Genomic DNA, 24,332 nt, shown 5'->3' with positions numbered 1-24,332 from the left:
CCTATAGAAAAGTGAGGTTGTTAATAATAAAACCTGAATTGCTGGCACACACCTTTAATTCCAACACTCTTTGTGAGTTCAAGGCCAGCCAGAGTGTCAAAAAGCAAAAACAAAATTTACCTTAGATTTGTTTTTAAATTTCAGGATTTGTTGGGCAGTGGTAACACACACCTTTAATTCCAGCACTCGGGAGGTAGAGGCAGGTGGATCTCTCTCTGTGAGTGCAAGACCAGCGTGGTCTACAGAGTGAGTTCCAGGACAGCTATAGCTGTTACATAGAGAAACCCTGCCTCAGAAAACAAACAAACAAATAAAACCCATTTTTTTTCCTTAATGACTAATTTTTATTAGTGTGTGTGTGTGTGAGTAAGTACACATAAGTGCAGGTGTCCATGGAGACCAGAAGAGGCTATCAGATAGCACGGGGCTGGAATTGGAGGTGGTTTTAAGCTGCCCAGCATGGGTGCTAGGAACCAAACTTCTATCCCCTGCAAGAACAGTGCATGCTCTTAACCCCTAAGCCATCCGCCAACTCCTCACCCTAGATATTTAATCGTCTAAAACAGAATTTAAATTCAAATTTACCCGCCTTTGACCTTTTCTGATCACTGGGTATAAGAGCTCTCTTTGTCTTTGAACTTGGATTTCCTCCATTTCTGGTGCTGACCTAGCACTGTTCAGTCGAGAACTGTCTCGGGTCCCCCGTGTGTCCCCGGATCATCCCGGGTCAACTGTCTCGGGTCCCTCGTGCGCCTACAGACAGTCCCAGGTCAACTGTCTCGGGTCCCTCGTGCGTCCCTGGTCACTCGAATCCATCCTCACCACGGGGACTGGTATTTTCCAGGTGATTCTCTCGGAAGCAGCCAACAGGATATTCCTGGCTGAGAGTGGAAGGAAGATTTTGTCAGCTTTAATTGTGAAAGCACGGAAGGTAAATTTATTCTCTACGCAAGTTTTGTTTTTACCAGGTGTGTCTAAGACTAAATAATAAAATACAAGGGGCTGGTGAGCCCCAGAATCCATATGATCAAGGACCAGCTCTAGCAGTTAATTCTCTACACGAAGGGTGGCATATGGCACCTGTCTACCAAATGAAGAAAATTTTAAGATTAAAATACATAAAAATTTTGATAGTGGAAGAAATCTTTATAAGTAATTGGAAAGGTCCACCAAACACTATTGATTTCCCTTTTTTGAGACAGAGGTACTGTTTTCCTCTGGTTGGCCTGGAACTCACTTTGTGGATCAAGCTAGACTCAAATATGTGCTGGTTCTCCTGCCTCTGCCTCCTCTCCTCGGTGCTGGAACTCGAGATGTGCGCTACCCCGCCTTGCCCAAAGAGCACGACTTGCATGCGAGTTATTTTCTTGTGGGCAAAGCTCGCGTCCTCCGCCCAGGGCGTTTCTAATGAGCTCCAGTTGCCGGTGGCATCTGGTGAGTGGAGCTGTCAGTGAGGCTGCTACCATTACAGCTGTTGCAGCCCCTCCTCCAGCCTCGTCAGTGCGGACCGAGCTGCCTGGCACTGATCTTCATGGGCTGAGTGGAGCAGAGACATTGATAAGAGCTTAGTTCAGACCAAAGGAACCACATTACTCTGCAGGCTTGTCCAGATTAAAACAAAAACAAACAGGCCTGCCTGCAGCCCTTTGCCCACCTGGGACTCAGCTCCAGTCCTGTTCACTCTCAGTTCCCTCGTCTGGGTTGTAGAGCTGCATTCATTTTCCCTGACTTCAGAAACTGCTGTGATGGAATAAGTGCTCTCTGGGAGAGTAACTTAAAGTGCACAGTTCTAGTGACTCTTGGGGACTCTGTGTCCTTGCAGGTCACAGGATAAATCCTGGGTTGCTTTCTTGGCCTTCCTTTTTTTTTTTTTTTTAATTTTTTTTTTCATTTATCTTACATACCAACCACAGTTTTCCCTCCTTCCACTCTTCCCTTCTCCCCCACTTCTCCTCTGTGGCACCCTCCCCCCCATCCACTCCTCTATCTCCATTCAGAAAGGGGCAGGCCTCCCATGGGAGTCAACACAGCATGGCACACCAAGTTGAGGCAGGACCAAGCTCCTCCCCCTGCATCAAGGTTGGTTGGCCTTCCTAGTGTAGCAAGCCCTGGGGTTTGAACCAGCTTCTCCAGGAGGAGCCAGGCTACACAGGAAGAACCCCAGCCTTCTGCCGGAATCCCGTTTTCATCTTAAAGCCCGAGCAGCAGTTTGCTATGAGGCCTTACTAACATTCTCATTCTTGGCTTCTGTAACTAGAGTAGCAGGTGGTAAGTGGAGGGCAGGAGTGTAGACTACGTGGTTAGCCTGCCATGTAACGGGGCTGAGTTCAAACCCTGCACCACAGAGACCAGGTATAAGGGGCACATCTGTAATCCCAGCACCGTATAGACCAGGTATGGGCCACATCTGTAATCCCAGCACATATAGACCAGGTATAGGGGGCACATCTGTAATCCCAGCACCATATAGACCAGGTATAGGGGGCACATCTGTAATCCCAGCACTGTATAGACCAGGTATGGGCCACATCTGTAATCCCAGCACATATAGACCAGGTATATGGGGCACATCTGTAATCCCAGCACCATATAGACCAGATAGATATGGGGGGCACATCTGTAATCCCAGCACCATATAGACCAGGTATAGGGGGCACATCTGTAATCCCAGCACTGTATAGACCAGGTATGGGCCACATCTGTAATCCCAGCACCGTATAGACCAGGTATATGGGGCACATCTCTAATCCCAGCACCATATAGACCAGGTATAGGGGCCACATCTGTAATCCCAGCACATAAAGACCAGGTATATGGGACACATCTGTAATCCCAGCACCATTTAGATCAGATAGATATAGGGGGCACATCTGTAATCCCAGCCCTTGGAAGGAAGGTGGATAAAAGGGTCAGGATTTTGAGGTCATCTTCCACTATACAGTTCATTTGAGGCTAGCCTGGGATACTTGAAATACTTTTTTTAAAAAGGTAAATAATATTTGAAAATGTTTTTTAGAATAATTAAGATCCAACTAACTTTCTTTAAAAGTAATTTATTTTGTAGTCTTAAGTCTTGTTATAAAGCTAAGTTGAGACTGAAATATATTTTCTTTGCAGAATCCAAAGAAATTTGAAGATGTTTTTGATGAGATGATCTATTTTTTAGAGCAGACTGACCACTGGGATAGTACTGAGATGGAACTTGCTGCCAGAGGGGTAAATTCAAATTTCATACAATCATTATTCCTGCTATCTACATATATTTACCTGATTAAGGCATTGTTTCTTTGTCTTTTTTAAGTGATAGTAAATCCAACTGTGTGGTGGTAAAATAGCATTGTACCTACTATGTGGTGATAGGGGACTATTGTACCTACTGTGCAGTGATAGGACACTGTTGTACCTACTGTGTGGTGGGTGCACCATTGTACCTACTGTGTGGTGATAGGGCACCATTGTACCTACTGTGTGGTGATAGGGCACCATTGTACCTACTGTGTGGTGGTAGGTCACTATTGTACCTACTGTGCGGTGATAGGACACTGTTGTACCTACTGTGTGGTGGGTGCACCATTGTACCTACTATGTGGTGGTAGGACACCATTGTACCTACTGTGTGGTGATAGGGCACCATTGTACCTACTGTGTGGTGATAGGGCACCATTGTACCTACTGTGTGGTGGTAGGTCACTATTGTATCTACTGTGTGGTGATAGGACACTGTTGTACCTACTGTGTGGTGGGTGCACCATTGTACCTACTATGTGGTGGTAGGACACCATTGTACCTACTGTGTGGTGGGGGGCACCATTGTACCTACTGTGTGGTGGGTGCACCATTGTACCTACTGTGTGGTGGTAGGACACCATTGTACCTACTGTGTGGTGGGGGGGCACCATTGTACCTACTGTGTGGTGGTAGGACACCATTGTACCTACTGTGTGGTGGTAGGACACCATTGTACCTACTGTGTGGTGGGGGGGCACCATTGTACCTACTGTGTGGTGGGGGGCACCATTGTACCTACTGTGCAGTGATAGGACACCGTTGTACCTACTGTGTGGTGGGGGGCACCATTGTACCTACTGTGTGGTGATAGGACACTGTTGTACCTACTGTGTGGTGATAGGGCACCATTGTACCTACTGTGTGGTGGTAGGTCACTATTGTACCTACTGTGTGGTGATAGGACACTGTTGTACCTACTGTGTGGTGATAGGGGACTATTGTACCTACTGTGCAGTGATAGGACACTGTTGTACCTACTGTGTGGTGGGGGGCACCATTGTACCTACTATGTGGTGATAGGACACCATTGTACCTACTGTGTGGTGGGTGCACCATTGTACCTACTGTGTGGTGATAGGACACCATTGTACCTACTGTGTGGTGGTGGGCACTGTTGTACCTACTGTGTGGTGATAGGACACCATTGTACCTACTGTGTGGTGATAGGGCACCATTGTACCTACTGTGTGGTGGGGGGCACCATTGTACCTACTATGTGGTGATAGGGCACCATTGTACCTACTATGTGGTGATAGGACACCATTGTACCTACTGTGTGGTGATAGGACACCATTGTACCTACTGTGTGGTGGTGGGCACTGTTGTACCTACTGTGTGGTGGTGGGCACTGTTGTACCTACTGTGTGGTGGTGGGGCACCATTGTACCTACTGTGTGGTGGTAGGTCACTATTGTATCTACTGTGTGGTGATAAGGCACTATTGTACCTACTGTGTGGTGATAGGGCACCATTGTACCTACTGTGTGGTGGGGGGCACCATTGTACCTACTGTGTGGTGGTAGGACACCATTGTACCTACTGTGTGGTGGTGGGTGCACCATTGTACCTACTGTGTGGTGATAGGACACCATTGTACCTACTGTGTGGTGGTGGGCACCGTTGTACCTACTGTGTGGTGGTGGGTGCACCATTGTACCTACTGTGTGGTGGGGGGGCACCATTGTACCTACTGTGTGGTGGTGGGTGCACCATTGTACCTACTGTGTGGTGGTAGGGCACCATTGTACCTACTGTGTGGTGGTAGGGCACCATTGTACCTACTGTGTGGTGGTAGGTCACTATTGTATCTACTGTGTGGTGATGGGTACTGTTGTACCTACTGTGTGGTGGTGGGGTACCGTTGTACCTACTATGTGGTGATAAAGCACCATTGTCCCTACTGTGTGGTGATAGGGCACCACTGCATCTACTTTGTGGTGGTAGGGTGTCGCGATCCCCCTCGGCCAGGAAGAAGGATGCACGACACACCAGAGCTCTTCTTGCTAAGCAGTCTTATTCAAGACCTTTTGACAATGCGTTCTCTCTCTCTCCCCCTCTCTCTCACTCACTCTCACTCTCACCCTCTCTCTTTTCCTCTCTCCCTGGGCAAACCTCTCCCAGCCCTTAAGTAGGCATGGGCAACCAACCTCGGATTGCCAGGTGGGCACTGCCCATAGGTCCACGCATATGCAAGCAGCTGACAATCATTGCGTGATAATAGCATGAGTCAGGCCTAGTTGATATTAGGAGTTGATTATCACAGAGAGCACTCGCTTTCGGGATCGCGGAGGGCGGAAGCCAGAAGCCAGCACCATCAGGTGCGGCTCCACTCAGCTCCCTACACATTGCCATCAGGTGTGACTCCACGCAGCTCTCTACAGTAGGGTGCCATTTTAGCCAACTGTGTGTGTGGTGGCAGACACTGGCCTACTTCTGACCTTCATAAACTGTGGAAGCCATAGTCTTCATAAATCAGTTGGTTGGAAAGAATGACTCTTAAAAGCCTTTTTCTTCATCACATCTTCCATCTAACAATCAAGTGGCAGACTTCATTCCTTATACAAGGCACAGTGACAGTGTCCCATGCAAGAGCAGTTTAAGGTGAGCAAGAGACAGTGCCCTGTCTCAGCAGAGCCAGGGACGTAGACACATGGGACTGGAGAGGCAAATGTGGTGGAAAAGTCAGAGGCAGGTTCTTACTGTCAGAAGATAGAAAGCCTAGGACTTAAACCGCAGCTATACATGTGAATTCCTAGATTGTAGCCTATGCATGGTGGTAGGACTTGATGCAGGTATAAAGGTCTGGGTACACAAACACTCCAGCTCTGGTTATGTCAGGGTCTAGGAGCAGCAGCAGCACAAAAGTATTATTCCATTTCACAATTCTTGGTTTCTAACCAGCACCACGAAAGCACAATTGGAAAATGGCCGTCCTGGCCCTGGGCAGGGCGAGTCCATACTGACCTGGACCGGCTTGCTGTGGTCATTTAGAGGTGAATTTACAGGGAGCGGAGAGACACTATAGCAGAGGGAACAGTAGGTGCAGACGGAGAGAGCTCCTTCTCCGGTGCTCCCTCATTCTATGAACTTAATCAGCAGAGCCCTGAGCCTCACCCTTCACCCTTCCTCCGCTACCCACTTGTCATTGTCTCTGAACGCAGTAAAGTTTTCCTGTATTCCCGTGGCCTTTATTTGGCCTGACCTACTTGGTGTCTTGTACCCTGTGATCCCTGCCCACTGCATCCCTCACTGGCATTACTCCGCTCCCCCTTGCTCCTCCTACACTTCTGCTAAAGTTATCTTCTTGTTTTGAGACAAGGTCTCATTGTAACCCAGCATAGAACTCTGTGTAATGATCTTGAGTTTCTTATCCTCCTGCCTCTACCTCCCAGGCACCGAGATTCCAGTCCCAGGCCACTCATTCTAACTTGTCAAGATCATCCTTAAAGTATGTGGTCTGATCATCTCCCATCCCCACCAACTCCATCCTCCGGTGAGAATAAATTAAAAGTCCTGCACACAGGGATGAGTCCTTATAGGGTCTGGTCCTTGGTTCCCGCCACGTTTCCCACCTGCTTTGCTATGGCACACTTTTAGAACTTTTTCCATTTGACGCCATAGTGTTTCTTCTGACCTTAAAGTCTGACAGGAATTCCCTGTCCCTGGGAAGGCTCCCTCCCCAGGGAGACCATCTCTATGTCCAGCTTAAAACCAATCTCTGCTGCACACTTAGATGCTTTCTTGTGCTTATTGGGGTTGTAATCAGATCTCTGTGGGATTATTTTCTTCCCATAGACTCCAGGTTTCTTACTGTAGCTATCTGAACACCTGGTACAGCACATGCTAGAGTGTAGAGCCTGTGAGCACGTGATAGAGCGAGGGGTGACCTCATAGGTAAGACAGGCAGACCTGGGGGAGTGAGCGTGATAGAGTGAGGGGTGATGGCGTAGGTAAGACAGGCAGACCTGGGGAAGTGAGCGGCGCTGCTCAGAATAAGGAAAGGGAGGGTAAGGAGAGACTGATCGGACCTGGTGGGCCGGGAAGGGGTGCTGCAGATTATAATAAACTAACTAGTACCAGACTAGCCCAGAATGGAGTGTAATAGAGGTTTCTTTACTTAGGGGTAGACTCACAGATCAGCAGTCCTCTGTGTGAGCAGGGAACTGGAACCAAATCCAACAGCCAAGGGGCCGCATACACTTTTACATCTGTGTGTGTGTGTGTGTGTGTGTGTGTGTATATATCACATGTGACCATGCCCAGAGTGGACTTCTATGGTATAGGCTATTGGCTGAAGGAGTTCCCGCAGCAAAGGAATAAATACCCTAGAGATGTGGCTTTGTACTTACCTTCTGCTTGTGGAGAAACAATCCAAACCACTGAAAATCCTGGCATCACAAAGCTCCGACTTCTCTCAGCTCTCTCTAACACCCATTTCTATCTTGCAATTTAATACAGGTGAAAAATATAAATTTTTATGATGTGGTTCTGGATTTTATTTTAATGGATTCCTTTGAAGATTTAGAAAACCCACCAACATCCATACAGAACGTAGTGAACAATCGCTGGCTCAACTCCTCCTTCAAAGAAACCGTGAGTGGTGTTTACTTTCCTCGCCGTTCAAGCTTGATGGGAAATGGCCAGGGACATTTTATTAAAGAGTTACATGGAGGTCTGGAGAGGTGGCACACACTTTAATCTCCGCACTCAGGAAGCAGAAGTAGGTGGGTCTCTGTGAGTTCCAGACCAGTCAGAACTACACGACAGACCCTGTCTCAGAGAGAGAGAGAGAAGTTGAGCTCATTTTTGTAATTGCTAAGCTCCTTGGTTCTAGAGTTCAGGTTTTGTATTTAATTTTTAAATTTCATGAAAATGAGGTATCTCCCCTGATGCTTGTAAACAATACGAGGAAGCCAGGGTATCCCTTACTTCTACTCTTTGGAATTTTTAGATCAAGAAACTTTGAATTCCAATAAAAATCACTGTTTTTAAATGGAAACATTGGTAGCAGCTATAACTTTAAACCTTGCTTTTCTTCTCTGGACATACTTAGGCTGTGGCTTCAAGTTGCTGGTCGGTGCTGAAACAGAAGAGGCAGCAGATGAAGGTAAGCTGGCCATGCCCTAGATTCCTGCCTACTTCACTTTCTGTCGCTGTGAAAATAGCCAAGACTGGGTGACTGATAGGGACCACACAGTGGCGGCTCCGGCGTCCACATCCACTGCCCGCAGCCCGTCATGGGCTTTGTGCTGTGCGGCACCCGCAGAGCAGGCAGGCCTGTGTGCCAAGAGGGCCGTCAAGGGCACGCGTGCTTCATAACTCTGCGCTCACAGTGGCTTGTCCACCAGAGTGGTGGCTTACTCGGTTAAAGCACTGATAAACCCGGGGGCACCGTCTGTGGTGAACGTGTCTTCCCGTGTGTCTTTAGTCCATCCTACCCACAGAGCACTGCTCTCTCTGCATGGCTGTGGTGAGGTGGGTGAAGTCTGAAGTGAGACTGCCTGGCGTGAGACTAACTCTCTGTGACCTTGGTTAGTTGCTTAATCTCTCTGCCTTAAAGTCTTCATCTTTGAGAAAGAAGATAATGCCAATATTTACTGTACACAATGTCTAAAAGATTCAGTGCTAAGGGCTAACCTGTCGCTCAGTGGCCTTCAGTTCAGTCCCAGCCTTTGCTCTGTTTTTACCCAGTGGCCTGTGCTGTCTCTACCCCACCCACACTTCACAGGCAGCGCCGACCTTCGCGGTTTCTGTAGTGTGCTCCTCCTGCTTTCCCCAGGAGGTGTTGCCAGAAATCATTCTGGGGACTCCATGTGAATAATTTAATAATTTTAATAATTTAAAATTATAATAATAAATTTAATAATTTAAAATTATTCCAGAAAACTATACTATGTTTGTCTTTCTCTGGAAGTGGTATGAGCTTGTGTGGATGTTTGTGGTGAGCAGGTGGATGATAGTGTATATGTGTGTGTGTAGGTGTATGTGTGCTTCTTCACGTGTGTGGGTGCAGGGGTGTACACAGGACACCTATGGAAGCTAACGAACAGCATCTGGGGATCAGTCTACACCTTTCTCCTCTTCTGAGACAGTGTCTTTTGCTGCTGTGTGAGCCAGGCTCGCTGAAGATTCTCCTATGCCTTCTTCCCATCTCCCAGCAGGACATACTGGCATCACAGATACTTGTGCCCTGTGTCTGACTTTTATGCAGGTTCTAAAGATCTGAATTTAGGTTGTCAGTCTTGCATAACAAGATCTTTCCACTGAGCCAAAACAAACAAATAAAACCCACCTCAACGGAGAGCTTTACCGATTGAAAAGATCAGGGAGAGAACATCAAGACAAGAGAGAGGAACAGGACCAAAGTCAGCTTGGGGCGGAAAGGGTTTCTTTGGCGTACACTTCCATATTCCAATGCACCATCCAGGAAATGCAAGACAGGAACCTGGAGGCAGGTGCCGAGGAAGAAGCTGTGAAGGAACGCTGTTCACTGGCTTGTTCTTCATGCCTCACTCAGGTTACTTTCTTATATCATCCAGGACCACTTGTCCAGAGCTGGCACCACCTGTAGTGACCCCCCCCCATAGCAGTCATTTACCAAGAAAGTGCCCTTCAGACTTGTCTACACGCAGTCTGACGGAGGAGACCCTCAGACTCCTAAGGACATAGCTTTAAAACCTACACTGCACTAAACTGGAGCATAGAGACCTTCCTCAAATGCAAACATATGTGCCAGGATTTCGTAAGTCAGTCACATGACCAAGTTTAGTCGTATTGACTTTCTTAACTAAAGGTTGGTTCAGTGAGAACGGTTCAGTGCTTTGTGTGTGTTTATCTATTAAAGACCGGGTCTCCTAAAGCACAGGCTGGTCAGGACTAAGTTGCCAGCAATGACCTTGAATTCTTGGTCCTTTTGCTACCACTTCCCCTGGGCTATGTTCCCCCACACCTGGTTTATAGGGTGCTGGGTTTCACACCCACAGTTTTGTGCACACCGGGCAAGCACTCTACCTCCTGAGCTACATCCCAAGCCCTAATGCTTAATTATTTAGTGCTTAATTGCTTAAAACCCATTTTAGAGGGAGTTTTTTTTAGGTCACTACAGTTGAGTAAGACTTTCATATCATGAAAATAACAGTGAGCACAATGCCCCTAAAAATTACATGGAGGAGCATGGTACCGATCTTAGAATTTCGCTGCCATATGACACTTGCTTTAGGAATGAGAAGTTAAATACAAACCCCAAGTGCTCTGTGGTGGTTTGACTGAGATTGGCCCCTAGAGGCTCATATTTTACATGCTTAGTCCTCGTTGATGAACTGTTTGGGAAGGATAGGAGGCGTGGCCTTGTTGGAAGAGATGTTCCAGAATTTTAAAAAAATCTGAAATTTTTCTGGCCCAAACCCCTGGTAAGGAACACTCAAAATGTATTTTTATGAGGCGAATTTGCCTTTTAGAAAGTGTTTCTCTTCTGAAACTGCAGGCTAGAGTATGAACCCCATACAGAACCCTCTGACTCGTAGGCACCGTTAAGTGTATTAATTTTCCCAGTAGGCTTGCTCGTTCTGGAACCTTGGTCTGCTCCCACAGACTGCTGCCCGCACAATGGCTAGCGGTTTGTGTTTCATTAATAAAGTAAAGAATCTAAAAATAACTGGATTCCCTTTTGCTTCCCAACAGATCTCAGATGGATTTTTCGCCCATTTTTATGCCATTTGTGAGCATGTAAGCCCTGTGTTAGCGTGGGGCTTCTTGGGCCCTAGGAATTCTCTGTATGACTTGTGTTGCTTCTTTAAGGTATGTTCAGCCATTGAATCAAACAAAGTTGTTTACTTTTGTTTACCATATATGAAGTTATAAAAATCACCTGGCCTCTCTATTTACGTGACAGTATTAAATTGGTTTCATTTTTGATACGAATGTTAATGTAATGGACCAGTGCCTTAGAGAGCAGACACCCTGCTCTGGATTCCATGTGTCCCCTGACTGTGTCCACCTTTCCTGTTAGGGTCTTGAACAGCGTTGCCATGTTACAGCAGTGCCTGTGTGATGTTGTGGTGCAGAACTAAGTTCTGCACAAGTGATATGAATGTTGAAATCCAAGTTATAAGAAATCACATGGGAATTTATAGTGTGTCCTCATGTCAGAAGTTGGTGTTTGCCAAAACATTTGTTAGAGCTCACTGCAAAATGTTCCAGCTGACAAAATGCCAGGGAAAACCTCTGCTGGACTGTGTTGCGGTGGCCGAGGCTCCAGAGACAAACAATTAGATGAGCATGAATTTGAGAGCTTGCACGCCTCATGGTGCTGGTAATTGTTTCTGAGTTTTTGTTTGCTTTAGTAATACAGTGTTTGTATAACGATTTAGGAAGTATTTATCTTACTGTCGTTTGGAAGTCATGACTTTGTTCTGGTCTACTTGGCCTTCCAGCTGTGAAGGGTGTGCTGCAGTGGGAAGAGTGGAGTTGGTTAGATGGTCTTGAGTCCTCCGGCTCCCGCCTCCTTCCTAGCTCTAGACGGGGCACTAGGATGCTGCTGGCCTGTGACCCGCAGTGACTCTGTGATAGCGCCTAGTAGTAGTCTTGGCACACGGTTCCTCGAGGAGTAATAGTTGATGTCGCTGGGTTTTCTCTTTGCAGTTCACTCTCCCATCACTTCAGAGTAGTGGAGGTTAGGATTTAGCAGTCTACAGCTCACGTTAAATGTGCTTCTGTGTGAGTTAATTCACTGAAATGAAACTCTTCAAGGCCTGCCACTGACTGTACACATGAAACTATTATTTTTCATTTATGTTTTTTTCTAACAGAAAAATATACATTTAAAAGTATTATGATTATTGAGAGTGGTTCCTTTTTCTATACCTGTGTGGCCCAGGCTCAGAGGTGGCCGAGAGGAAAGGCTGGAAAACAGCCCCTCACAGTTACCCAGTGCTTTGGGGGCATCTCATGGTCCCTCTTTTGCTCACTGTGCCAGCTCTGTGTAGTAAACAGGACGTGACGGTACACGTTTTTAATCCCAGCACTTGGGAGGCAGAGGCAGTTTGGGGCCAGCCTGGTCTACAAACTTCCAGGACAGCCAGAGAAGCCATGACTTTTTTTGGGGGGGGGGGGGGAGAAAAAGACAAACAAATGAAAAACAGGACAAGTAATATTTGCCCAAATTTTGCAGACATAGAAAACAACAATCAAAATGATCAAATAACTTGTTCAATGTTCTTGGCCCATGAGGTGTGAAACTAAGAACTGAGGTGTCCGTTTCAGTATTAGCAATTCCTGGTTGTAGGCAATTGTGGTTTAATAAATACCAATTTCTTGTATATTCATTTTTCAGAATCAAGTTCTTTTCTTTCTCAAAGACATCTTTGACTTTGAGAAGGTGCGCTATTCGAGCATAGACGCCTTGGCAGAGGACCTGATGCACTTGCTCATCCGCCGCACAGAACTGCTAGTTGCCTGTCTGGGCGCGGATGCCCTGAGGCATGCCACTGCTTGTACTAGTGGACACGGCCACGCTGTGCCCACCCCGCTGTTAGAAGCCAAAGTACAGTGAGTACAGAAGAGGTGTGAGCGCTGTCCAGTTGTGAGGTGTGCCTCGGGATCCACAGGATTGACGCTGCGGACTCAGGGAGGGAGAAAGAAAGTCTCAAAGAATGGGTGTTGCACTGGACTTCTGCAGAGAGTCTGTCATCGAGCCCACGTGTGATATGTCCCAGGCTACTCTTTCGTAGTCTTTAGGTAATAATTTGAGTTGTGAAACATTGCGTAATTTGTGGCTGTTGCTTGAACTACAGCCAATACACAGGGGTTCATTAATTGTCTCCACACTGTCTGGAATGTCCAGTGTCATTCTCAAAATATGCCTCAATGCTTTGCACCCTGAAAATACACTAGCCCAAGACCACTGTGGTTTTCTTGTGCAGGAGTTTATGACTTCTAGTGTCAACATTTCTAACTTTGCCCGAAGCGTGTTCTTAACTGTCAAGTTACTTCTTAGTTTAGTCAAATGTAGGCAGTAGTGGTATTTGCCTTATTGCTTGTATATTTGCTTTGTATTTGAGTCAAGGGAGCTGTAAGCCCTGGGGATTGGTGTACAGAACTAAAGTGGAGGAGGCCAGCAGCCCACAGAGTGCAGCTTGTGGAGGACCAACCGCCTTCGTGTCCAGAGGACACTGTTGTCCGCTGAGTTGTAATGCACCCAAGGACTCTTAGCTTTTTATAAATTGGAACAATTTCCCTTAGGTGAATATTAAATTTAAAATTACAATCTATTTACAAAGAAAAAAATAATTATCCTCTTTTAAATGAAACTATGAACTTAAGGTGTTAAACCTGGTAGAATCAAATAACTTCTGTCTCTGTCCACAAAGCAAACTTAATTCCCCACAGAGAGCGGAACACACTGGAAGTGTGCCAACTTATGCCCACGTTTTAAAAATACTAGTTCTCTGAGCTTGTGTTTTAAAGGCCTTTTCCTCTGAGAAATTGAACACAAATATTTTCAATGATATTTGTGTCCTTAAGATAAACATATGAACAAGTGGCAAAGCAGATTATACATGATCAGACCTCATGAATTTTGCTGTAAGAAGAGGTCCCACTTGCTCATTGGATCGGTTTGTTGGCTTGAAGTCCTAGAGTGGGCTGCGTTCGTTTTCAGAGTGAGTTATATGGAAAGATCTGAAATGCGTTCTTTAAAAATGCATTTTTAGATTAAAGTGCCTAGATTAAGGTTAATGATAAGAAAGGATAAAAAAAATAAGTATAACTTTTTTAAGCCTTTATATATCCATCATAGTTATGTACAGTAATCATAACTTGTAAAATGTTGACTTGTGCCATTTGCGTGTCTAGGCTGTCAGCGCCTTGCCGCCTTCTGCATCACTTTTTACCCCCCTAATTCCCTGTTTGTGATTCTCACCAATGACGAGTACCAAATGCATGCTGCCCTGCTTCCCTTTGTACTTACTTTAGCTGTATCTACCTTCTGAGATGTCAGCAGATGTGAGTGACCCTGTGCGCGTGCCTACACATTCCGGTTGCCGCATAAGCAAGACAGTTATGGATTGTATTAGTTAACTCACTGGAGAGCTAGATGTTTTGTGCTGAGGTTTTATAAACAGAGCTGTAAGGGAACTTTGTTTCAGGGGGGAAATACTGTTGGAAGGCTTGCCCTCTGTAGCAACAACGCTGCTACAACGTGAGATCATCGTGGGCAGATGGCCTTTCCAAAAAGCATTTGATTTCTCCCTGCTTTTAATTTCAATTAAAAACAATAAATGCCCATCTTCAAGAAGGGCTTGGTTTGGCTGGGAGGCGGCAGTGCACGCCTTTAACCCCAGCACTCAGGAGGTAGAGGCAGGTGGTCTTTGTGAGTTTGAGGTCAGCCAGGACTACACAGAGAAACCCTGACTCAAAAAATGAAAAGAAAGGGTTGGTTTGTCCATCTGAAGTACTTAAAGTTGATTAGTTTCTGGTGAGCTAATTAACAGGCACACTCAGCAGATACTTTCTTTGTGGCCTTTGACAAAAGAGATAATAATGACCTCGCAAGATTTTGGGGTAATAAAAATAGGAGAAAACTCTTTGGGGGGATCACGGTGGGGGGCGGTGGGGGGGGGTAACTTTTTAACGGAAAATGTCTTTTTAAACAGAACATCTCTGACTTAACTATTGAAAATACTTAAGATATATATACACCAGTTTTCATTTGCCTTAAAATTAAACAGAGTAGCGATGCTTTACAAAATAAAAATAAAAGACCAGACTAAGCTAGAGCCTGGGGGGGGGCAGTTAATGGGTCTCATGGCATTAACTGAAGGTCGTCTGCCAGTCCTCCACATGCTATGTAAGAGGACAGAGTTAATCCCAAGAAAAACCTTCCAGAAACAAAGGGGAAACATTCAGTTGATTTATTTTCCTTTCTCTCTGTTCTTGTTCAGCTAAAAGGGTCGTCATTCCTTACCGGAGGTTAAAAACATGTTCAAGAAAGTTTTCTGTTCTGTTAAAGTCAGCTCCAGAGACCTGTATCTGTCTCCTGGAGGAATACTAATCGTTTGTATCTGTTCACTGTGATTATTGACTTGTGGAGTTAACTAGGTATAAAACTGTATTTACAATGTCTCCTTGCTTTAAGATGAGTGATTTCTACTTCAGTCCTCGCAGTTGGCCTAGGGATGAGAAAGCAAAGCAAGGCTGACAAAGTGGAGGTGAGCACCCCGTGGCCTGTCACGATCAGAACTGTAAGTTATGTTCAGAACTCGTTTTTACCTTCAATGGGAACATGGACTCAGAAATTAATTGGACTGTAATTTCAAACTGACTGTAAGGATTAGGCTAAGTTGAAATCTGTAAATTTTTTAACCAACAGATATGTATGTGAGACATAAGAGTTTATATAACCTGCGGTAAATGGACATACGAAACACTTGGTTCCTAGTGATCCCTGGCTGATGTCAACACATCTGTTTCTTCAGTGTAGGAACTGGACTCATCCGTCTGTGTAAGAGTGAACCGCCGCGGGAGAAGCCAGCAGCACTGGTCCCATGCAGGCGCTAGAATGAGCGTGTCAGTTCTGGCCAAATAAAAAAGTGACGGTGTCTTGGTGATGTGCTAGCTGCCTTACGTAACGTTTGACACAGCTGTGAGGCCACGGTGGCCTCGGTAGGCTGCCCTTTGACATAGTCCACATCTGGAGGCTGAAACAGGACTCTGGGAGCACTGAAGTCAAGTATAACATATTACCAAATGTCTGTATGTGCTAACGTGGAAATAAAGTAGTATTGCTATGGATAAAGTCCCAGCATCATGTTTTGCTTAAAACATTTCAATGAACAAAGCCATCAAGAGTGTAAGCTCCCGGGCTGGTATGACCGCACCATCCCTCACCGTCAGTGAGTCTGTTTCCAGGGCAGGAGACCAAACCCAGGACTCAGAGCATCTTAGGCAAGCACTCCACCAGGAGCTCCTCACCCTGCTCCTGGATTGTTACGGTTCTTCAGTTTGTTTAAGGGAGTCTTATGTAGCACAAGCTGGCTTTCAACCCCGGATTCTCTTGCCTCGACCTCCCAAGCACCAGGATTCCTGTTCCATTTAACTTGTTAAATATATGAACTGAAATATATTATTTGGTAACCAGGTCACACAGGAGTACACAGAGGTCCATGGTGAGGGACAGTTCTGCCCTGGCTCTGAGGGCTCACTTGGTTCCTCGTGTCATCATCCGGCTTAGTCTTTGTCAGCTCGTGTGTCCTCTTTGGTTCTCCTGGCTAAACTTAAGGTCTTGGCACTTGAAAAATCTTACAGAATTCTTTTTTATTGTGTTGTGTTGTTTTCCTTTGTTTGCTATTGGTTTTGTTTTGAGACAGGTTTCCCTGTGTAGCAGTGGCTGTCCTGGAACTCACAGAGATCCGCCTGCCTCTGACTCCCGAGTGCTGGGATTAAAGGTGCGCACATCTTGCAGACCTGCGACGTGTGTTGAAGCCCCTCCACGGGCCTCGCCATGGCTGTCATTACTCCAGGTTACACCTCTAGCTGTGATCTTGGTGGCTGCTCATTCATCTGCCTCTGCCCTGCTCTTCCCTTTGTGGGCCTCCCCTTCACAAACTCTTGTCTCTGTGCTGTCTTCCCTGTGGCTCGGACTCAACTTTTGACATCCTTTTTTTTTTTTTTCTGCAGTGTTTCTTCATAATTCCTATAGTCTTCAATATTTTTAACTCCTTTATGGAATCTTTGGGGGCTTCACATCATGTGCCCCAATTCTGTTCATCTCCCTGTGCCCCGATAGCCCCTCTCATCCCTGTTGCATCCCCCCCATGAAAGAAAACAAAGTAAGCAAACAAAAGCAAGAATTAAAAAAAAAAAAAAAAAAAAACACACTAGAAACAGAAAAATCTCTGCTGCTCCTCTCCTGCCTCTCCATCACCTACCTCTTCGTCAGTCCCGGGGCCTTGGAGGCTTCTGTGTGTCATGCAGTGAACCCCTTTGTCCCACCAGCTTGACTGGCAGCTGCCATTTCTTGCCCATTGTTCCCTTGCTCTTCTCTGCAGTCTCTGATCCTGCTGTACACATTTTGGGGCTATTCAGGTTCTTTGGCTTTTCGTACATCAAAACAGTAAAAAGCCTGCAGTAACCATCATTCGGGCAAAGAAGCGCTGGATTCCAGGACAGCCAAGAGAAAGAGCCCGCCTTCCTGATGGCGCTTTTCATCCTTTACTTAAAAGCCACAGCAGAGTAACTGCGATGTCAAACATCTCCTCAGCATCCTGCTTCTAACTGCCCGCATGTCACCGGAAGCCTCCACAGGCACATTTATATATAGGAAGTTTCAGAGGTTGGTAATTTGCTGTTTGAAATAACACGGCGTAACCTGAACACAGAGCCGCCTTGCCATGCGCAGTGCTGGGGAAGAGCGGGCCCTACAGCCTTGCCGATGCTGCTAAACCTCCTTAAGATGATGGAGCCTGAGAAGGCGCAGCGCTTACATGGCAGGAGCAGGCGACAAAGCCTTCGTCTTCCCTCTGCCGCTTCGTTGTATTTGATACAGGGTCTTAGGTGTTGACCAAGGCCTGTTGCAATTCCTGGGTTCAGGTGATACTCAGCTCCCAGAGCCTCAGCTTGCCTCCCAGTAGGCACTTGCCACAGCTGTGTGAGGAGTGTCACACAGTTTAACAGCTTAACCAACTTACACTCGCTGCTTTGAGGGTTGGTGGACCCTATCGATGTCCGGCCTGCGGCTTCTAAATCAGGTTCTCTCCTAAGGCCGCAGGAAACTAAAGGCTCAACTGGGGATAACGGATTTGCATTTGCCATGCTCCTCAGAGGTTCATGGAAGCTTCTCACGTGGCACTGTCCAAGTGATCGATGGAACCTTCAGATGATGATGGGCCTCGCGGAAATCAGTGAGGTGCGGCCCCGCCCTCCGGGGGTCAGGCTCCGCCCTCTGGGCGGTCAGTGCTGCTGATAGGCTTGGTCAGCATGAGTTACTTCCCTGAGAGCACGGTGCTGGAGCATGGTGCTCTAAAGGAGCACAAAGGACTCCCTGTTCTGCAAGCCACTCTGGTACAACAGGGGTCCTCACCTCCATGCCAGTGCCAACCAAGTTCTATTTAAAAATGTTACTCCGTATCATGTGTCTGTGATAGCAGGCTGGGAGATTGGCTAGCTCGGCCCTGCTCTCAGGAGGCCTGTCCATTGCTGACTGTCGTCGGCAGGGGACATGATTCGTTATGGACTGAGCTCTCAGCAGTTTCCTGGGTGTTTTAGAACACGGAAGTGGCTACTTCTCTAGTTTAATTCAAGGAAAACACGGTGAAAGGCAGTATTTATGTAATAGGCAGTGTTTGGGACAGGGTGTACACATGCTCGAGCAAGCATGAACCAGCCCACGGCGCATGTGTGGAAGTCAGGACAGCGTCAGCTGCCAGTCCTCACCTTCCACTTTGAGGTAGGGTTTCCTTATTCACAGGTTAGCTGGCTCGTACCTTCCAGCGCTTCTCTTCGCCCTGCCGTAGGTGTGCACTGGGCCGACAACAGACCATGCCCTACTGAGTTTGGCTCCTTACAACTTCCGGGGATCCCAGCTCCAGTGGTCGGGCGAGTGTGGCAAGCACTTTGCCCACTGGCATCTCCCAGCCTTGGCAGTGCCTAGACTCTGCTGGGCACCAACCCTGACCCAGTGTGGGAGAACGCTGCACAGTCCAATTGCCAGGAGCAAAATCATTCAGGATCCTCTTGCTGGCTGGACACCACAGCACAGAATTGTAAACTGAGCCCGAGAGATGGCTTGTCTGGTAAAAGCACTGCCATTCAGGTTTGACAAACCGAGTTTGTTCCCTAGAACCCTCCGTGGAAGAGAGCCTCTACTGCTGAGAGGTGACCTTTGACCTGCACACACACACACACACGCACCCACGCACTCAGGGTCTCTCACTTGCTAAGCATGTGCCCCACCAATGTATATCCTACACCCTACAAGTCCCTACTTTTTCCTTTTTGACAGGGTGTCGCTATGTAGCCCAGGCTAGCCTAGAACTCATTATGTAGACCAGGCTATAGGTGTCTGCCTGCCTGTCTCCCCACTGCACGTGCCCCATACCTTGCTTGTTGTCATGGTCTGCTTTTGAAACTCTGTTTTAATTGTAACTTTTCCCCTTCCCCCCCCCCAAACCCTCCCATACACCCCTTCCCCTCCCTTCAGAGTCATGGTCTCCTTTCTCACCACTTGTTATTACATGCATGTGTATTTGTATATTCATATATATGCTCATAAACATAACCTGCTCAGTTCATATAAGGTTACCTGTATGTGTGCTTTTCAGGGTTGTTTGGCACTAGACAGCCAATTACATCCCTTACTTTTAAGAGAGAAAGCCTTTAGCAGTGCAAGGGCAATGGCTGGAGCCGCTCTAGCTTGATGTCTGTACCCAGGATTTTACATTTGCATTCTCCAGGCTTGATGGTTAAGTCTTATAAGCTGTTTGCCGTTACCAGTTCATCTCAAAGCTTCAGCTGTGTTTCTGTACCTATTGTTGTGATGTCTGTCTAAGTTGGACAGAGGCTAAAGGTGTAGCTCAGCGTTAGAGCACCCAGTACACTTAAGGTTTGAACCCCAGTACCATAGACTATAGCTAATACAAGGTGAGAACAGACCCAGTTGATTTGTGCTAAATATAACAGGAGTTCATATACATATTTGCAAATCTTGGGTATGGTAGTCTGAATGTAATTGGCCCCATCAGCTCCTAGGGAGTGGCACTATTAGGAGGTGTGGCTTTGTTGGAGTAGGTGTGTCCTTGTTGGAGGAATGTGTCACTCATATATGCTCAAGCCATGCGCAGTGTCTCAGACCACTTCCTCTGAAACTGTAAGCCACCCAGTTAAATGTAGAAGACTACAGAGGGTGGAGATCAGGGTAGGTTAAGTTTTGACATCTAAATTTGACATTACTAGAAACCCAGTGTCTGAGTTAGGGTCTCTATGACTGTACAGAGACACCATGACCTCTCTTCCTATCTGGCATCAGTCTGTTCAGAGGCCCACCAGTTCAACCTGAGACACACCTCAAGTTTCCAGTCACCAAACTCCAATGTCTTCCTCCTGATTCTCTGGACCCCTGCATCTGTCTCCTGCTTCCTCCGTCACCCCATTTGTCTCTTTGCAACACTGGAGCCCAAACAAATACGCTGCAAGCAGGTCACAGCAGCCACCACTGCCATCACTTTGTCTCAGGCCCACTGGTGGCCACCTATCTTAGAGTAAAATCAAACCTGTCCCATGCCCACAAAAGCGCCTGTGTAGTCTGGCCCCGCCCACCTCCGCTCCTGTCATTTCACCCATCAGGTCCTGAGCTTCCCCCACACAAGCCTCCTTGTTTTTCCTGGCACTTACTAGGTAGGATCCCTCTGTGAGCTAACTCTCCCCAGATAATCACATCTGAAATTCTTCACGTAGCTCACTGCCTCCTGTGGTGACGTGATCCTCTCCATCCATATAAACTGTGTATGGGTGCTAGGTCCTGCGTGGTGAGAGGAGGTAGTGGGCCTTTTAAGCCTTTCGGGGAGGAGCTGCTAGGACTGAGGAGCGGTCTCAGAAAAGTGATTGCCTTGCCCATGATCATGAGAACCCATGGTCAATCCTCAGTGGGGACACAAGGCTGTCAGGCCTAGGGATAGAACACAGGGCAGTCCTGGCGCTAGATGCTCAGTCAAACATAACTAGTGAGTTCCAGGCCAGTGAGACTCTGTCTCAAAAGGAAGTGGATGGTCGTCCTAAGAAGACAACTCCTGAGGGGGTTCTCTGGCCTCTTTGTGCACACACATACCAACACATGCGTGCATGCATGCCACACACATGCAAAAAAAATGGTTGGGGTCTAGAGAGGTTGTTACTAGTCCTTCACTACACTTTCCTGTCTCCATGTGTGGTCTCTCCCACAAATTCTGTGCCAGTAACCTCATCTGGTTATGCAAAATTTTCCATTCTCTCCATAAAACACAGAATCCTGCTGGGCCACGGGTAGTTTTATTTTCAGCAGAACACTCTAGAATAGTGGTTCCCAACGTGTGGGTCAGGACCACTTTGGGAGTCGAATGACCCTTCCACAGGGGTTGCCTAAGACCATCAAAAGAAAGATATTTACATTATGATTCATTAACAGTAGCAAAATTATTTATGAAGTAGCAACAAAAATAATTTTATGGCTGAAGGTCGTCACATCTTTCTCTGAGATTGTTGGGTAGAAATACAAAATCTCATCCTTTAAATCTCAGAATAAAGATACAATTACAGTTTAAGTGCCCAGCGAGCCAAAGACACCAGCAGCATCTACAAGAGACTTGGGGAGTTGTGGGGGGGGACTTCCTGCAGGATGCAACATTCAAATGGAGGGCCAAAGAGTGTGCCAAGCGAGGTGAAGAGTCAGGGAAAGGTCTAAGGGCGGCTTAAGTGAGCAGAGGGCAGGGAGAGCCCCTCGAACTGAAGTAATGGGGCTAGTGAAAGGAGGCAGGGGCGATCCGGCTCCTCCCGGCGGCCTCCCGCGTTTTCCCTCCAGCTGAGTGGTGAGGGGTGCAGAGCAAACAGCTAAACAGAAGGCAGCATCGCCTGTTCTTTGGTCTGCACAGTGGCGGAACCAGAAGTGGTTACCTTTGTCCCTAGGTTACCTACCTCGCCCCTCCTTTTTCCATTCCTTAGGGATTTCCAAGAGAAGGCCTTTTGAAGCCCAGGCGGTCCTCAAACTCTCTCCATAGTGCAGGGTAGGTTTTGAACGCCCGATCTTGACTTCACCTTCTGGCTAACTTGTTTCGTTAATATTGTTTTTCTTTTGTGTAGTGCTGGAGGGGTTGAACCTGGGGCCTTTATTTGTGTGACACAAACACCTCGTTGGTTTGTTGTTTTAATACATTGAAGACCTGAGGGCCTCCACTTACCCAAATAGGCCTCCGCTGGGCTAGTCTTTCACAATCAAACGTGTTTTCCCTGTAGTGCTGCGCTCACACACCCGTGCTTTTGGATGCTGAAGAGACGCAGAGGTAGTTTGGCTTCAGCCAAGGGAAGGTGCGCTACCTAAGCGCCTTTTTCACTTAGCGCTTCCGAGTTAAAGCGGAGCAACAAATACAGTGTTGGCCCCCTGCCGCCCCATTCAGTAGAAAGCGGGAAGGAAGCTGGTCCAAGTGAGTTTTTATGGGGTACTGGGGCAGGGACGCACCGGCGGGTTGCCAGGAGGCAGTCCGGAGTGGCAGCTACCGCCCCTCTTCTTTCTGGGTGTCTCTCCACCCCTCTCCGAGACTGCGGCGGCGGTGGGGGTTGGGGACTGGCCTGGCGTCCCGGAACAGCTGCAGCGGGCGCTGGGCCCGTCTGGAATGCGGGAGCCGGCTGCGCACCAGGACTTTTATGGAAACTTGCTGCTGGCGCGCGGCGGCCAGAGGGGTCGGGGCGGCTGGAGCGGCGTGGGCAGCGCGCAGACCCGGACGCGCAGCGCGGAGCTGGAGGAGCGGCCTGGCGCCCCGGCGACAGGCGGGTAGGAGGACTGGGTGGGGTGGACACGGAGGGGCTCCGGGCCCGCGGGGAGCAACTGCGCTCTGCCCCGCCGGCCTCGACTGCGGGTTGGTCCCTTGCCAGGCCTTGGGTCTTCTGTTTTATCGGAATCTGGACGGCTGAGTTTGGGGGAGAGCGTTCAGGGGAGCCGAGTGTGTGTCCACTCCTCCGCCGGGGACCCTCGGGGTCCGAGCGGGTGAGTTCTCGGTGGCACCCAGCACGTGCCCGCAGCAGTCTCCGCCAGCAGTGGCTGTGGTTTTGAAGAAATTACTCATAGGTCCCTGTGAAAACTGGGAAACGAGGGATTTATAGCCTACCATCCCGGGTCTCCAAATTGCTTCCCATCGCCAAGACTGGGATTATGCTTGGAGGTTGAGTTGCTAGCTCTAGAAATCGGAGTAAAGACACCGTGTAAATAAACTGTGAGATGTTCAAATGCAGTGTATGCACATATGTTATATACATGCATACATACATACATGTGCATGAGAGAGAGATATAGGATCAAGTTGAGAGATTAGGTGATTGCCCAGTGGCTTTGAGATATGAATTTTATTTTTAAGGCAACAAAGTGGAGAAGGAGTTGAGCGTAGATAATGTGGTAAAAATAGCATAAGGTCCGCCCTCACAATGTGACTGCCCTTGGAAAAAGACAGGCAAGCAGAGAAAAGAAGCCACTGACCCGCTCTCTGAGAATAGTGACGGAGTGTCATTCATCAGTCAGATTTTGCTAATGAGTTTATACAACAGGAACCCATTGGGCAAGCAACAGCAGGAGTATGTATCCACGAAGCGAACTCGCGTTTTCAGACCGGCTTGGTCATACGAAATTGAGCGAACTATATAATTTTCCCCCCAATATTATTCTTTTATAGGTTAAACTGCTGCTGTAAGAAAATTCAAACTATCTCTGAATTTTTTTTTCCGTTTTGGGGTGTTTGTATGGGGAAGTGTATAATTAACTGAAGTATTTTGTTTTGTTTGGGGCTGGGCTGTAGTATAAACGGACTGCTTGATGTAGTTGGTCCCTGCTAGGCAAGCGCTCTTGCCGCTGAGTTGTTTAGACAGGATTTTACTAGGCTGTCCAAGCTAGCCGTGGACTCACTCTGTAGTACAGGCGGGATGGCGATTCCCGTCTCAGCCTGCGCAGTTGGACTTACAGGCCTGTACCCTCAGGCCTAGCTTGGTATTTTGTCCCTTGCCTGATGCTTCTGAGGAATCATTAAGAAAAATGAATGCAATTTTGAATTTTACCTGCAACGGTTGACTTAGCCCAATGCAAAAACTGCAACAAAATCCAGTTTTCTGTCTAGCAGCTTGTGATGCGATCTGGCTTTAGTAGGTTTAATAGATTTGCAGTGATGCTGAGGGAGGAGCAATTTTTTCTGCTTTCCTTAAAATGGGATCTGTGCTATTTTAGAACTCTTGACATGTAAGGCTGATCATTGTCAAAATGTATGTCATCTTGAGAAGACTATATTTAGCGTCAGTCAAGGAATGCATTATCTAGGTTT

General features: G+C 47.3%; 2 protein-coding genes across 5 annotated transcripts in view; both read left to right on the top strand.

The window, feature by feature from the left end:
- Positions 1 to 14,885, top strand: part of Miga1 (mitoguardin 1) — a 54,854-nt gene extending 39,969 nt beyond the window's left edge. Inside the window, exons 12-17 of the mRNA XM_057793548.1 lie at positions 845 to 931; positions 3,118 to 3,216; positions 7,747 to 7,881; positions 8,342 to 8,395; positions 10,969 to 11,085; positions 12,620 to 14,885. Coding sequence (XP_057649531.1) covers positions 845 to 931; positions 3,118 to 3,216; positions 7,747 to 7,881; positions 8,342 to 8,395; positions 10,969 to 11,085; positions 12,620 to 12,838 — 711 coding nt within the window. The 3' untranslated portion in view covers positions 12,839 to 14,885. The remainder of the gene's footprint in view (positions 1 to 844; positions 932 to 3,117; positions 3,217 to 7,746; positions 7,882 to 8,341; positions 8,396 to 10,968; positions 11,086 to 12,619) is intronic.
- A 7,738-nt stretch (positions 14,886 to 22,623) lies between these two features.
- Nexn (nexilin F-actin binding protein) overlaps positions 22,624 to 24,332 on the top strand; it is a 29,446-nt gene continuing 27,737 nt past the window's right edge. For 2 of the 4 annotated variants that reach the window (XM_057793069.1, XM_057793067.1), the window contains exon 1: positions 22,624 to 22,801. In XM_057793069.1, coding sequence (XP_057649052.1) covers positions 22,644 to 22,801 — 158 coding nt within the window. In that variant the 5' untranslated portion in view covers positions 22,624 to 22,643. Of the gene's footprint in view, positions 22,802 to 22,963; positions 23,015 to 24,332 lie in introns of those variants that run through there. The other 2 variants (XM_057793068.1, XM_057793070.1) reach the window with 2 other exon arrangements.

The sequence above is a fragment of the Chionomys nivalis genome, chromosome 18 (genome assembly GCF_950005125.1).
Source record: "Chionomys nivalis chromosome 18, mChiNiv1.1, whole genome shotgun sequence".
NCBI lineage: Eukaryota > Metazoa > Chordata > Mammalia > Rodentia > Cricetidae > Chionomys > Chionomys nivalis.
The sequence above is the reverse complement of the archived record's forward strand: the minus strand, read 5'-3'. Positions and strand labels throughout refer to the sequence as shown.